General features: G+C 47.3%; 1 protein-coding gene across 4 annotated transcripts in view; it reads left to right on the forward strand.

The window, feature by feature from the left end:
- Positions 1–15589, forward strand: part of prkg1b (protein kinase cGMP-dependent 1b) — a 977647-nt gene that overhangs the window by 184571 nt on the left and 777487 nt on the right. For all 4 annotated transcript variants that reach the window (XM_038822053.1, XM_038822054.1, XM_038822051.1 and 1 more), the window contains exon 2: positions 4450–4616. In XM_038822053.1, coding sequence (XP_038677981.1) covers positions 4450–4616 — 167 coding nt within the window. The remainder of the gene's footprint in view (positions 1–4449; positions 4617–15589) is intronic.

The raw sequence follows: 15589 nt of genomic DNA on the forward strand, positions 1-15589 counted from the left end.
ACAGACGCCCCCATCTCCCCCACATGCCTCCTCCACTGGCCCCATATCCGCAGGGTCGCCACCACTACCGGGCTGGTGGTGTACTTGGCCGGCGGCAGCGGTAGAGGAGCCGTGACCAGGGCTTCCAAACTGGAGCCCCTGCACGAAGCCGCCTCCACCCGCTCCCAAATAGACCCCGTACCCACCATCCACTTCCTTATCATAGCGATGTTGGCCGCCCAGTAATAATTGACCAGACTCGGCAAAGCCAGCCCTCCCTCGCTGCGGTTCCTCTCCAACATCGCCTTCTTTACCCGCGGAGACTTTCCCGCCCAGACAAAGCTCATGATCAGCCCGTTAACTCTTTTGAAGAAGGACTGTGGGATAAAGATCGGGAGGCACTGAAAAATAAACAAAAATCGAGGGAGGATTGTCATCTTTACAGTCTGCACCCTCCCTGCCAGCGACAGCGGGAGTGCATCCCATCTCCGAAACTCTCCCTTCATTTGCTCCACCACCCTGGCCAAATTTAACTTATGCAGCCTGCCCCAGTCTCGTGCCACCTGGATTCCCAAATACCGGAAATTTTCCTCAACCAGCCTAAACGGTAGCCCTCTCAATCTGTTCTCCTGGCCCCTTGCCTGGACCACAAACATTTCACTCTTGACCGTATTTAATTTGTATCCTGAGAACTGGCCGAACTCCCTCAGCATTCCCAGTATAGTTCCCATCCCGGCCACTGGGTCCGACACGTACAGGAGCAGGTCGTCTGCATAAAGAGAAACCCTGTGTTCAACCCCGCCCCTCACCATCCCCTTCCAACCCTCTGCGGCTCTCAGCGCCATCGCCAGCGGCTCTATGGCCAGCGCAAACAGCAGCGGGGAGAGCGGGCAGCCCTGCCTGGTCCCTCGGTACAACCTAAAGTACTCCGACACTTCTCTGTTGGTCCTGACGCTGGCCCTCGGGGCCTGATATAATAATTTGATCCAATCCACCAATCCCTCCCCGAACCCAAACCGTCCGAGCACCTCCCATAGATAGTCCCATTCCACCCGGTCAAAGGCCTTCTCGGCGTCCATTGCCACCACTACCTCCACCTCTCTACCCGCCGGGGGCATCATTATCACGTTGAGCAATCTCCTCAGATTGGCCGCCAGGTGCCGACCTTTCACGAACCCCGTTTGATCCTCCCCAATCACCTCCGGTACACAGTCCTCCATTCTCCCCGCCAGTACCTTTGCCAGGAGCTTGGCGTCTACATTAATCAGGGAGATTGGCCTGTAGGACCCGCACACCTCCGGGTCTTTACCCCGCTTCAATATCAGAGATATGGTGGCTTGTGACATTGTCGGCGGCAGGGTCCCTCTGTCCCTTGCCTCATTGAAAACCCTCGCCAAGACCGGGCCCACCAGCTCAGAGAACTTCCTATAAAACTCTACTGGGTATCCATCCGGCCCCGGGGACTTCCCCGACTGCATGGCCTTTAGGCCCCCCAATACCTCCTCTACTCTAATCGGGGCGCCCAGCTCTTCCACTTGCCCCCCCCCCAACTGTTGGGAATGTTAACCCGTCCAGAAACCTTTTCATCCCCTCCGGTTCTTCCGGCGGCTCCGAAGTATACAGCTTACGATAGAAGTCCCGGAATACCCTATTCAATTCTGCCGGATCCTCCACTTTGCGCCCCCCCTCGTCCCTCACTCTACCTATTTCCCTGGCCGCCTCCCTCCTCCTGAGTTGCTGCGCTAACAGTCTGCTAGCCTTTTCCCCATACTCGTACACCACTCCCCTCGCCTTCCTAAGCTGTTCCACGGCCCTGCTCGTGGATAGTGCCCCCAGTTCCGCCTGTAGCCTCCGCCTTTCCCTGAGTAACACCTCCCCCGGGGACTCCGCGTGCTCTTCATCTATCCGGCCCATTTCCCTGACCAATCTATCCATCTCTGCCCGGTCTGCCTTGGCTTTGTGGGCCCCAATTGAAATCAGCTCCCCCCGAACTACTGCCTTTAGCGCCTCCCACACGGTCGCCGCTGAGACCTCCCCAGTGTCATTCACCTGCAGGTAATTTTTTATACATTTCCGAAGCCTCTCGCAGATCCCCTCCTCCGACAGCAGTCCCACATCTAGCCTCCATTGCGGACGTTGATAACTCGCTCCCCCGAACTGCAGGTCCACCCAATGCGGGGCATGGTCTGAAATGGTAATTGCTGAGTATTCCGTGTTCTTTACCTCCCCCATACAGTCCCTGCTTATTACAAAGAAATCTATCCTGGAATATACTTTATGGACGTGCGAGTAAAACGAGTAGCCCCTTCCTGTTGGCTGTCCCTCTCTCCAGGGGTCCACTGCCCCCATTTGCCCCATAAACCCTTTCAGCTCCCTTGCCATTGCTGAGAGTCTACCCGTTCTGGGACACGACCGATCCAAAGTCGGGTCAAGGACCATGTTAAAGTCCCCTCCCATTATTAGCTTGCGAGAATCCAAGTCCGGGATCTTCCCCAGCACTCTTTTAATAAAGTCCACGTCATCCCAGTTCGGGGCATATATATTCACCAGCACCACCCTTCTCCCCTCCAGTCTGCCCCGTACCATCAGGTATCTGCCCCCCCTGTCTGCAGATATGCCCTCTGCCTCAAATTGCACGCGCTTGTTGATCATGATTGCCACCCCTCTGGACTTCGAGTCCAAGTCCGAGTGGAAGACCTGGCTAATCCAGCCCTTCCTTAGCCTGGTCTGGTCTGACACTTTCAGATGTGTCTCCTGCAACATAATTACGTCCGCCCTCAGGGCCCGCAAGTGCGCGAACACCCGCGCCCTCTTAACCGGCCCATTCAGTCCCTTGACGTTCCAGGTGATGAGCCTGGTCGGGGGGCACATCCCATAAATCCTTTTAACATTTTAACTATCAGTCTCGATCCCCTTTACTCAAGACAATACAAACTGAGTTTATGCTGTCATCATAGCATAACCCTCTCAGCCATGGCACCATTTTGATATTTCTCAGAAATGTCAGGCATTACATAAATACACGTTTCTTCTATAAGTTGATTTTTCATTTATTGACAGGAATTCCATAAGATCATAAGACATAGGAGCAGAATTAGGCCATTCGGCCCATCGAGTCTTCTCCACCATTCAATCATGGCTGATATGTTTCTCATCCCCATTCTCCTGCTTCCTCCACAAGAACCAATCTATCTCTGTCTTAAAGATGCATGCATGTGTTTAGAATTGTAATACGAATGGGCCTCAAGGACTTATTGGCTCTTTGCGTTACAGCTTTTGTTTGATATGGCCAGCCCTGACTTTATTTTACGTTGAAGAATAGTTCATATTGGCTTTCTTTAATTTATTCACTTTGGTCTTTGAGACCCCTTCACAACTCCGGACTGTAAATGTGACACACAATACATAGATACATACATCCATAGAAGATAGGAGCAGGAGGAGGCCTTTTGGCTCTTCGCCATTCATCACAATCATGGTTGATCATCCAACTCAATAGCCTAATCCTGCATTCTCCCTATAGTCTTTGATCCCATTCTCCCCAAGTGCTATAACTAGCTGCCTTGTGAATATATTCAATGATCTAGCATCAACTACTTCCTGTAGTAATGAATTCCACAGGCTCACCACTCTTTGGGTGAAGAAATGTGTCCTCATCTCTGTCTGAAATGGTTTACCCATATTCCTCAGACTGTGACCCCTGGTTCTGGACACACCCATCATTGGTAACATCTTCCCAGCATCTACCCTGTCTAGTTCTGTTAGAATGTTATAAATCTCGATGAGATCCCCCCTTATTCTTATTATAAGCCTTATATTACTATATGCCTTCGCATATACTTGCTCTTTGAATCGTACAGGTCGGTCGCTGTCCATCAGCCTGTTCTTTGTGGCCTTTGGCATTGCTTACAACTTTCGAGACAGTTCACAGCTGCAGCAATGGCTTGTACCCGACTGAAACAGTTACACTGGGTCATTGTCTGATTTATTCTCCATTCTATTGCTGTCATTTGCATGATGCATTGTATCAATGCATGTAAACATGGGCTGACATTTTTACCATCTTGTTTACAGTCATTTTTATTTTAGTAAATTATATTGACATTTGACTGTCCCGTTTGATAATATTTTGTTGATGATTTATACTGGACTGAAATCCTAGCACATTGTTCAAGATGAAAGCAAATTAATTACTATGAAGTTGTTGTAAATAATGAAGAGATAAAGATGGTTGCATTGTCCTTTAAACATGTATCCTCAGTCTCATCCATTATATTGAAACTGACACAACATTAATTGTATGTCATATCTCCTAAGCAATATTAATTGTTTACCACCTGTTCTGAAGGAGCTCTCAAACCTCTTTACAACAAGAAATCTTTAAAATTCTTAATTCTCTTTGCCAATTATGTACTCCTGAGGGACCTGATAAAATTCCAACTAACGTCTTTTCATTTCTTTCCCTTTAAGGTCCAAAGAATTGATTAAGGAAGCAATTCTGGATAATGACTTCATGAAAAACCTAGAGTTGTCTCAGATTCAAGAAATTGTGGACTGCATGTACCCAGTGGAATATGGCAAAGAAAGCTGCATCATCAAAGAGGGTGACGTGGGCTCTCTGGTTTATGTAATGGAAGGTAAGTTATTTGAGCTGACTCCATTTATTACTGCAGCAACTGATCTTTGAGAAATTTGCACTATTCTTCTGGGCTTGCAATTACAGTATTGCTTTTGTGTTCACTAATAGATGAATGTGTAATTATGGTGTTTACAATCTATTTTAAGAATAAATAACATACTGTTACTTTGATGACCATAGTTTAATTAAAAGGTATTCTGAATGTACTGAACATTTTTTTTTTATAATTCCATTACTTTAGAAAATACCTGTGGCGTGGTTGTATCAGAAATAGGTTCCCTTAGCTGTATGCAAAGAGTGTTAATTCTCCACTGTGTAATTTATTATTATAAAAAATGGTAATGTTTAACCATTATCACTGGGCAGTAAACTGACTGAACAGATCGCCTGCTCATTATAGTACATGTGAGACATGGCTTTTCCATTTATTCAATTCAATTATTTCAACTCCATTACTGTGGGTCACATAAACCTACTTGGGGTGATTACATCAGGGCGGGATTCTCCAGCCTCCCAGTCTCTTGTTTTCCCACGGCGGGGTGGCAGGATTCTCTGGACCCGCCACTGTAAATGGAAATTCCCACTGAAGCTACCCGACGCTAAGACATACTGTGCAACAGACAGATCTAGTTATACTGTCAACTGCACCTTCCAGTGAGTTAATGATGAAGAAGTTTTACTATAAGTAGTTAGACATTTGCTTACTGGGAGGCTAATGATATGGTGAGGAGGTTGGAGACAATTGTGCTGTTTTTTCAAATACTTATTGATTTTTCAGAATTGTCTTAATGTGTACAATTCATTATCATAGATTATCATAGAATTGACAGTGCAGAAGGAGGCCATTCGGCCCATCGAGTCTGGACCGCCTCTTGGAAAGAGCACCCTACCCAAGGTCAACACCTCCACCCTATCCCCATAACCCAGTAACCCCACCCAACACCAAGGGCAATTGTGGACACTAAGGGCAATTTATCACGGCCAATCCACCTAACCTGTACATCTTTGGACTGTGGGAGGAAACCGGAGCACCAGGAGGAAACCCACGCACACACGGGGAAGATGTGCAGACTCCGCACAGACAGTGACTCAAGCCGGAATCGAACCTGGGACCCTGGAGTAGTGAAGCAATTGTGCAATCCACAATGCTACCGTGCTTAGGTTAGAAAGGAGAGAGAATTTTATCACAAGTTAGGTGTTCAAGGCGGCACAGTGGCACAGTGGTTAGTGCTGTTGCCTCACAGCGCCAGAGACCCGGGTTCAATTCCAGCCTTGGCACTTTCTCCCCCGTGCCTCCGTGCGTTTCCTCCGGGTCCTCCGGTTTCCTCCCACAGTCCAAAGATGTGCCGGTTAGGTGGATTGGCCATGTTAAATTGCCCTTTGGTGTCCAAAGATGTGCAGGTTAGGTGGGGTTATGGGGTTGTGGGGATAGGGTGGGGGAGTGTGCCAAGGTAGGGTACCCTTTCAGAGGGTTGGTGCAGACTTGATGGGCCGAATGGCCTCCTTCTACGCTGTAGGAGTTCTGTGGAGTTCTATGGTCATATCTCCTGCTTGGAAATCAGAGCATGTTGATGAGTATCAAACTTTCTTTTATGCTAAATTAGTCCTGTAATGATAATTAGAGATGGAAATATTAAAAAAAACATATTTTTGCTAAATTAGTGCGATGATGTAGATCACACTTTGCTATTTGGAAATTGTAAATATCAAAGGAAAATATATCTTTGAACATGCTGTCATTCAGTATCCCTGTGGCTTATCTAAGGTTCCGTGTGCTCATATTGTCTTTGCTGTTCGGTCCAAATCAAAACCTAATAATTATATTTTCCATGCAATTTGCTTCAGAGAGTAAAATAAGAAAACATTCCCCCTCACCATCCATAGGTTACCATGCCAACAGCCTGAAAGGTCTTTTTAGATATGCCACACTTACCAGTCCTGGGAAAGAGGTCAATTTCTTCTAATCAGCGTTACAGTTTTTGGTATTAGGTCTCCATCAATGAGTTTATTGATCTCACATCATATCAAAGAAAACCTTCCTCAATGGCGTCAGTGCTTCTGATCACTCTTTTCATAATAACAGTGGCACATGAAGTTTGCCATCCAGTCTTGGTGCCAGTGCAAATCTATGGCTGCCCGAGCCCTCTGCTGCTGACCCCCGCCACACCTCACGGAGAATTCTTGACCTTGGTTAGAACCTGCAGCCATAGTTAAGTCTGAGGCACCTGAAATTCCAGCAATGTCATGCAAAAGGGGGCTACTTTAACCTATAAACTAAACAGTGATCCCTGCATTTGTCCCTTGGATGGCCTGTATGTCAGGTCTCATCAGGTTTAGATGTGCCAACCATATGCTGGGTCCCACTGGAGGCATAGGAAACAATTAAAGAGAGTGGCTGGAATTTTCTAACTGTTGACTCCATTTCCCAAAGGCGAGGGGTGTATTCAACGGGAACACTGTTGACCACGGTGGGACCAGAAGATCCTGCTCCAGGTCAATGGTGGACTGCCTCTGTTGCCCTGAAACATGTTGCGCCGAAAATCCCACCCCAGCATTTTCCTTACAGTGGCCTGGCAAGAGTGGTCAAAGGCTCCAACCACACATAGGCTAATCCTATATTCATAGATGCAGGTCTGGACCCAGCATACTTGATTTCTGGCCATTTCCCTTCATTCTGTTGCATTTTCACTGAAGTGATGATGAGATGGGGATTGTTCAAATATCCAGACACTTTCAGCACCATTTCTTCCAGAACACTGTTTGCAGGAATGTTATTCAGTTGGAAATTTTGCACAATTTTCAATCACTAATTAGGCATAATGTGCTACAATGTAGTAACTGCTTTGCCCAACAACTGTGAATGGAAAATTGAACATAAATAAGACGGGCGGGATTCTCCGACGTCCCCGCCGGGTCGGAGAATCGGCAGGGGGCGGTGTGAATCCCGCCCCTGCTGGCTGCCGAATTCTCCAGCGCCGGGGATTTGGCAGGGGCGGGAATTGCGCCATGCCGGTCGGTGGCCGCTGGCAGCGGCCCCCCCGCCGATTCTCCGGCCCTCGATGGGCCGTGTGGCTGCCCGTTTTCAGCCGGTCCCGCTGGCGTAAATTAGAGTAGGTACTTACCGGCGGGTCCTGGCTGCGGCCTCCTGGGCCCTCGAGGGGGTGCACGGGGGGATCTGGCCCCGGGAGGTACCCCCACGGTGGCCTGGCCCGCGATCGGGGCCCACCAATCTGCGGGCGGGCCTGTGCCGTGGGTGCACTCTATTCCTCAATGTTGGCTGGTGCAAAAGTCTGCGATGGCTGATGTGGAGATGAACCCCCACTGCGCATGCGCTGGGATGACGCCAGCACACACTGGCGCTCCCGCGCATGTGCCAACTCGCGCTGGTTGGCATGGCGCCAAGCCCTTCCGCGCCGGCCGGCGGTGCGCAAACCGCTTCGGCGCTGGCCTAACCCCTGAATGTATGGAGGATTCCGCACCTTTGGGGCGGCCCGATGCTGGAGTGGTTCACGCCACTCCACGGCACCGGGATCGCCTGCCCCGCTGGGTAGGGGAGAATCCTGCCCAAGAAGTCCAGGAATCTATTCAAATTCCTAACCTATTTTCCTATTACTATTGCCTCTTAAGATAGCGAATTTTAACTCGAGTTTATTAAGTATCCTTCTATGTTTCACTTTGCAGCACATTTTCATGATCTTCAAAGTTGATGTTTTACAAGTAATTAGCATTTTGAAATTGGATGCCCAAGGGTTGTTTGCATTTTTTAAAATGTCACCATTTTTGGAAATACACTGGAGTTGCACAGATCTTGGTTTTGTTTTCTATTGCCACAATTTCCTGGTATTGCCTGTACCGACAATGTCTCAAAACTGAGGGATTTCTCATTCCCTCAAAGGAGAGCGTGACATTATGTGTAATGTCTGGCCCATTAAGAGTTAATCTGATACTACATTCTTCCACCAGATGTTGCTGGGGAGCAGACCTGTAAAAGGGAATGCCGCTCAGACTTCTGGGAGAAGGTGCAAGAAGGAGAAGCTGAGAGTAGGTGTGGGTTAACATAGATCAGTAGTATAGAGTTCTACAGCATAGATTTAGTATAGTCTTGTTTATTAGTTAACACCTTGTAACGTGTTCGAATCATAATTTGCGTCATGTAAATAAACTAGCTTTGTTTGATAACATAGCTTGATGTTCTTTGGCCACACTACAACTTTAATTCATCCTGAGAAACCCAACAAAGTTGGGCCTCACGGTAGCATGGTGGTTAGCATCAATGCTTCACAGCTCCAGGGTCCCAGGTTCGATTCCCGGCTGGGTCACTGTGTGGAGTCTGCACGTCCTCCCCGTGTATGCGTGGGTTTCCTCCGGGTGCTCCGGTTTCCTCCCACAGTCCAAAGATGTGCGGGTTAGGTGGATTGGCCATGCTAAATTGCCCGTAGTGTAAGGTTAATTGGGGGATTGTTGGGTTACGGGTATACGGGTTACGTGGGTTTAAGTAGGGTGATCATTGCTCGGCACAACATCGAGGGCCGAAGGGCCTGTTCTGTGCTGTACTGTTCTATTCTATGAAAGAACATCACAGAGAGACTGGTTGAAATATAGATACTTGATCAGAAAGAGGGAAAATCAGCAACAAAGTCATTATCGACTGATATTGCAAGATTTCTTTGGGTTGATTGTGGAGTTGCTCAGGTTTGGTGAGCTGGTTACCTACCCCTCTCATCAGCCTGGCAATAAAGATTGGGGCTGGTTTAGCTCACCAGGCTAAATCGCTGGCTTTTAAAGCAGACCAAGCAGGCCAGCAGCATGGTTCGATTCCCGTACCAGCCTCCCCGGACAGGCGTCGGAATGTGGCAACTAGGGGCTTTTCACAGTAACTTCATTGAAGCCTACTCGTGACAATAAGCAATTTTCATTTTTTTCATTTCAAGATGGGAATATTAGTAAGTCAAACATGGAAAAATAAGAGTATAACAAACATATTAAAAGCACTACCTCTGAAAGTACGGACTCGCATTTGGCAACAAACAGCACAATCAGCAATAACATTGACACAAGCCTTTTGAAATTGGCCGTCGCAGTTTTAAAATTTGATCTTACCAGGCCAGTGGTATGTTTGGTACTGAACAGCCCAAGGAGCTGCCATGCGAGTGGCAGTGATCCCTTGTGCTTGTGTTGTTCTATTTTGAACAATTCAAATGCAGTATGTTGTGCCACATTTCAGCATGTGATTACCATAGAAGTGGAAAGCATTATAAATCCTGGATTTTGCTTGATTTATTTTCAACCCGGTATAATGAGGACAGTTTTTGGAGGTACTTGATAGCCAGGCCAAATTTCGAGAAGCTGTAATAATCTTGCTAGTTGTCATGGAGATAGTAGAATTTTTTTGAAGAACATCAACCAGGGGAACTGAACAACAGCAGCTGCAGTCATACTGGAGAAAGAATGAATAATGATAATGGCCTTGAAGAGGAACAGCTACAATCGCAGAGCAGAATCAAGATTATGTGTGTCTAACAGAGCCCTCAAATAAAACCAGGAGCTCTGAGTCTTAGAGATACAAATTCACTTCACTGATGCACGGTGAGAGACTCCGCTATTGTTCTCGGAACATTCCAAGCATTAATATATGGACTTTGTTGCCTGTGAATGAAAAGGAAGTGTTTCTTTCTGTTTAAATGCTTTTGTGGGATTTGAGTGCCACTGACGAGGTCAGTAGTTTTGTTGCCCATTTCTAGATCCCCTTGAGAACACTGCCTTAAACCACAGTCATGAGATGATATGGGGTTCAGACTCAATATTGAGGACCCACAGGACAACTTACTCCCTACCCAATTCCACTGTGCTGCCATCTCTGGTGGGCCTGCCCTGCCAGTGAGATAGGCCTTATCCAGGGATGATGATGGTGGTGTCTGGGGCGTTGGCTGAAAGATATGTGGGCGGGATTTCCCGAGCCCTGCTCCGGGCCGGAGAATCCCTGCGAACAGGCCATGCCACCCCGACGCCGGCACGCGATTCTCCGCAGTGCGGAGAATCTGCGCCATTGACGCCGGCGTGGTTGGCGCGGCGGAGGTTGTGGGCCGCTCTATGTGGCCTGCCCGTCGATTCTCCGGCCCGGATGGGCCGAGCGGCCGTAGGAAAAGAGCCGAGTCCCGCCAGCGCCGTTCTAACCTGCTCTGGGCCGGCGAGACCTCGGCGTGTAAGGGTTGGGTGGAGGCCTGTGGGGTGAGAGAAGGGGTCTGACCCCGGGTGGGGGCCTCCGATGTGGCCTGGCCCACGATCGGTACCCACTGATCGGTGGGCTGGCCTCTGTGGCTGGGGGCCTCCTTTCCTACACGCCAGCCCCTGTAGCCTTGTGCCATGTTGCGTCGGGGCCAGCGCATTGAAGGAGGCCACTGCGCATGCGTGCATTGGCGTCAATGCCACTGCGTAAGTTCTCGTTGGCGCATGCGCAAATGTGCATGCGTGGACCCACGGCGCCCAGTTCGCGCCGGGATCTGCAGCTGGAGCGGCGCAAACCGCTCCAGCACCATGCTGGCCCTCTGTTAGGGGCCAGAATTAGACGTGGGAGCGGCCCGTTCAAGCCATCGTAAAACGCAACGACGTTTACGACAGCGTGGACACTCCGTAGGATTGGAGAATCCTGCCCATGATTTGATGAGTATAGCTATATCATGCTGCTGCTTGACTAGTCTGTGGGACAGCTCTCCCAATTTTTGCACAAGTGCCCAGATGTTAGTGAGGAGGACTTTACAGGGTTCATTGGGCTGGGGTATTTTTGTCATTTCTGGTGCCTGAGTTGATGTCTGTGGTCTGTTTATATTCTTATTTGGCTTTCTGCACCAATATGATACAAGTGAGTGCTTACAAGGCCATTAAAGAGAGCAGCTAAGAGTCAATCACATTACTGTAGGTTTGGAGTCACATGTCGCCAGACCTGTTAAGGACAGAAGACTTCCTTCCCTAAAGGACAGTAGCGATCCAGATCCATTTTTATGACAATCCGGTATTTCATGGTCACTGTTGCTGCGAGTAGGTTTTCAGTCAAGACTTAATAATAAATTAAATTTAAATTCTACCCGTTGCTTTGGTGGGATTTAAACTTTCCTCTCCGGAGCGTTCGCCCAGGCCTTTGGATTGTTCAGTTACATTTACCACTGTGCCACCATTTCTAAACTGCCAGTGTACCAGGCTGCTCACTGACTTGCTGAATCAGGCTTTGGGCATCACTGGATCTACTTGCTGAGTCCTCTCATCTCATGAAGTATTTTGCCTCTGTCTGCACAATTTGCCCATGAGCCAGATATGTTGCCCCCATCGAGGATGTGGAAAATATACCCTCACTATCTCATTTGAAAGCCACTTCTGTACTGCCTAAACCTACACGGTTGAAGTTAACTTGATTAGTATTTCAAGACAATAGAAATGGGCTAGAATATCCTTGATCACGTTTATGCAGAAATGACGCTGCATTTTGCACCTATCTTAATAATAGGAACTTCCTGACCATCTTGTTATCGAATGCCAGAAGATAAAAAATAACTTAAACAGGTGGAAATCCATGAAAACAACTGGGTTGCAACAAAGTGTGCCTTTCTCCTTCTTTAAGTTGCTCTTCACACTTGCCAATATTTTGAAAACAAAAACGTGAAGCCACTGAACTATCATGAATACTCATCAAGCACAGGGTACCTAAGAAAATGCAAATTCATTGGCTTTCCCTCTTTTAAATGCAATAGATTCTGATACAATAAGAAAAGCATTGAAATTAAAGAAAAACCAGGCCACGTGGGTCTCAGTAAGAAATCAAACAAAAAGCTGACAGGGTCATTCCAGAACACAAGAAAGAGTGCCTTTGTGCCTCGCTGCATTTCAAAATTTTGACATTAATTTGCGCATGTTCAGAACCTGGATACTCCGAAGAAACTCAGGTTCTCTGGGTTTTCATGAGGGGATGAAGGAACCATGTGTACAAGCGAAGTAGAATTTGCAGAATGCAACTGTGCAACACCACAACTGATCATTGAAATCCGTGCATCTTGATGTTTTGGGGCGTTTAACTTAAATAATAATCAGTTAAGAGCAGATTGGCTCAGGGGAGAAAAATGCATACCGTCCTTAACTTGCATTTTAGTTATGCAGGAACCTGCCAGGAATCTCGAACCATTTGTAACATTTGTAAACGGATGCTGCACAGATCTTCGGATTTTAAGTTTTGTTTCTGGATCCCAAATGAGCCAGTAAAGTGAAAACTAGAATAATATATCAAGAAATTAATGGTTACATAGATAAGAAAATTATGTGAAATGTGACATTCCGCTGGGAATGATTGTTAGCACTTATCCTCCGACAAGGCAGCTATGATATGAACAACTCTACGTCGTTAATGTTACTACAAAAGGAATATAATTCCGCTCATGCAAATAATATTGTGCTGTATTAATAAATTATTGAGGACAAGATTACACACTTTTCAACTGTTAAAATGAAAGAATCTAGACTTGAAATTCCCAGATTCGTGCTTCACCAACGGCTGGCAGGGTGGCACAGTGGTTAGCACTGATGCCCCACAGCACCAGGGAGCCGGGTTTGACTCCAGCCTTGGGTAACTGTGTGGAATTGCCCATTCTCCCCATGTCTGCGTGGGGTTCCTCCGGGTGCTCCGGTTTCCTCCCATAATCCAAAGATGTGCAGATTAGCAGGATTGGCCATGCTAAATTGCCCCTTGTGCTAAAAGGTTACGTGGGGTTATGGGGATAGGGCGAGGTTGGGGTTCTAGGTAGGGTGCTCTTCTGGAGGATCAGTGCCAGACTCGATTGGCCGAATGGCCTCATTCTGCACTGTAGCAATTCTATGGAAATCTAAAGGTGTAGTGGAGAAGAATTGAGTTTCCCGTGTGGTGAGATGGCTCGAAATGGACATTTATCAAAGTTAGGACATGTGCCATCAGCGGCAGTCAGCCTGAAGATGCATCAGCAAGAAGTCCCATGCCACTTTGGTGCTGGACCCAAATGCATGGGAAGGACCAGAAGGTTGCTTTATGATGGCAGAGTGCAATATGAATTTGATGCCAGTGCTGACGTCTTTGAACATCAAGCTCCAGCCTATGCCTGCCTTCAGCACACACAGCCAAACACCTCATTAAATGGTACAAAAGATTCCCACTCCCCCAATGCAGAAAAGACCCTACGAACTACTTACAGGTTCGTTGATGGATTATTTATTCTGGATGTTAGTGCAATTGTATTTGTTATTTTTGAATTTGTTATTTTACTGTTGTTCTGAAAGCAGTCGCCAACAGACAAGGGTGGCCTGGTGGAGTTTCCTCGGAGAATTAAATGACTGAAAGAGACCACATGGAGAAGAAGGAACTGCTGGAATAGGGGGCAGCAGGAAGACTTTCAGCAGGAGACTCATTTCAGCCCAGGGTCTACAGCGAGCAATTATTTTTCTACTTAAGCGGCAACCAACGCTTGAGATGTCTTAACCCTGAGGTCATGACTGAAATCTGCCAACTGCTGCAGCCACCGCTGCAGGTTCAAAGTGGCACAAGGACAGCTTTGCCTCGTTCTGTCAAGGTGACCCTGGCTCTTATGTGTCTAGTTCCTTCTAGGAGCTATAAGCAATCTCCCAATTTGCAATACACTGCTGCATAAGGGAGATGACTGAGGTGTCTCTCTACATAGAGAAACCTTTTAATCTAATTCCCTTTTTCCCAGGACAGATTTGGACGGATTGAGGGTTTGCAAAGGAAGTAGGCATTGAGCCATTGACTGCATGAAAACTGTCCCACATGCACCTCATTTGAATTTTGCCTTTCTCATGCACTGAAAGGGATTCTACTCCTTAAAAGTACAGTCGGTGTGTGATCACAGGCTGTGCATCGAGCGGTGAACGGCCTTTTCTCTGATAGTAGACGTTATTGCATCATTTCCCGACAATCCTTTGTGCCAACTGTATTTGAACTACTGTGGAAATTCAGAGACTGACTCCTGGCTGACGAGAGCTATCCATTCATGACAAGCCTCTGGACTTCAGTCTGGAACCTGTACACGTATGCATTTTAGGCCCGCAATGAAAGTTGTGATGCCACAAGGAATATTATAAAGCATACCACCCGTGCCTCAGACATTCATTCAACTGGCTGCTCTGGACTGCTCTGGAGGACTCTCGCAGTATTCAACTAATTGGGTGGCATGGGGGCGGCATGGTGGTGCACTGGTTCATACTGCTGCCTCACGGCGCCGAGGACCCTGGTTTGAACCGGCACCGGGTCATTGTCCATGAGTAGTTTGCACATTCTCCCCATGTTTGCGTGGGTCTTATCCCCACAGCCCAAAGACGTGCAGGCTAGGTGGATTGGCCACAATAAATTGCCCCTTAATTGGAAAAAAATAACTGGGTACTCTAAATTTATTTTTAAAAATAACTGGGTGGCAGGAAGGGCTACATCATAGCTCCCTTTCTTGTTCTTCCCTTTACTTTTGCAATTGCATCTCTTCCTCTTCTTTCTGCTCCTGATAGGTGGTAAAGAGCTCATTCCCTTATATAATCCAGTTTGTACACCAGGCAGCATATTATCGCAAATCTTTATGTCTGATGAAATAATCGACAAGCAGTCCCAATAACCTCAACTACACTTCCCCATTCACCAACCATCCCACATTTCTTACCTTCCATCATCACTGACCAATATGTTGTCCTCTTTTGACAAGACAATTAAAAAAAAAACTGAAATCATGTGTACCCATTCAAAATTAAATTTTGGCATAATACATTTCAAAACAAAATAACCACCCCTGTACATTCACTTGGCCTTTGCCAGCCCTACTGCTCCGTTGGAGTGCTGCCCCATGGCTTATGGAAGACTGCTAATCTGCAATAATGACGAAGACTGCAGATGGCCTTGGAGGATGACCATGAACTCTCTGGGCCTAGATGGCCCAGCTTCAGACCCCACCACTTCAG

The sequence above is a fragment of the Scyliorhinus canicula genome, chromosome 16 (assembly GCF_902713615.1).
Source record: "Scyliorhinus canicula chromosome 16, sScyCan1.1, whole genome shotgun sequence".
NCBI lineage: Eukaryota > Metazoa > Chordata > Chondrichthyes > Carcharhiniformes > Scyliorhinidae > Scyliorhinus > Scyliorhinus canicula.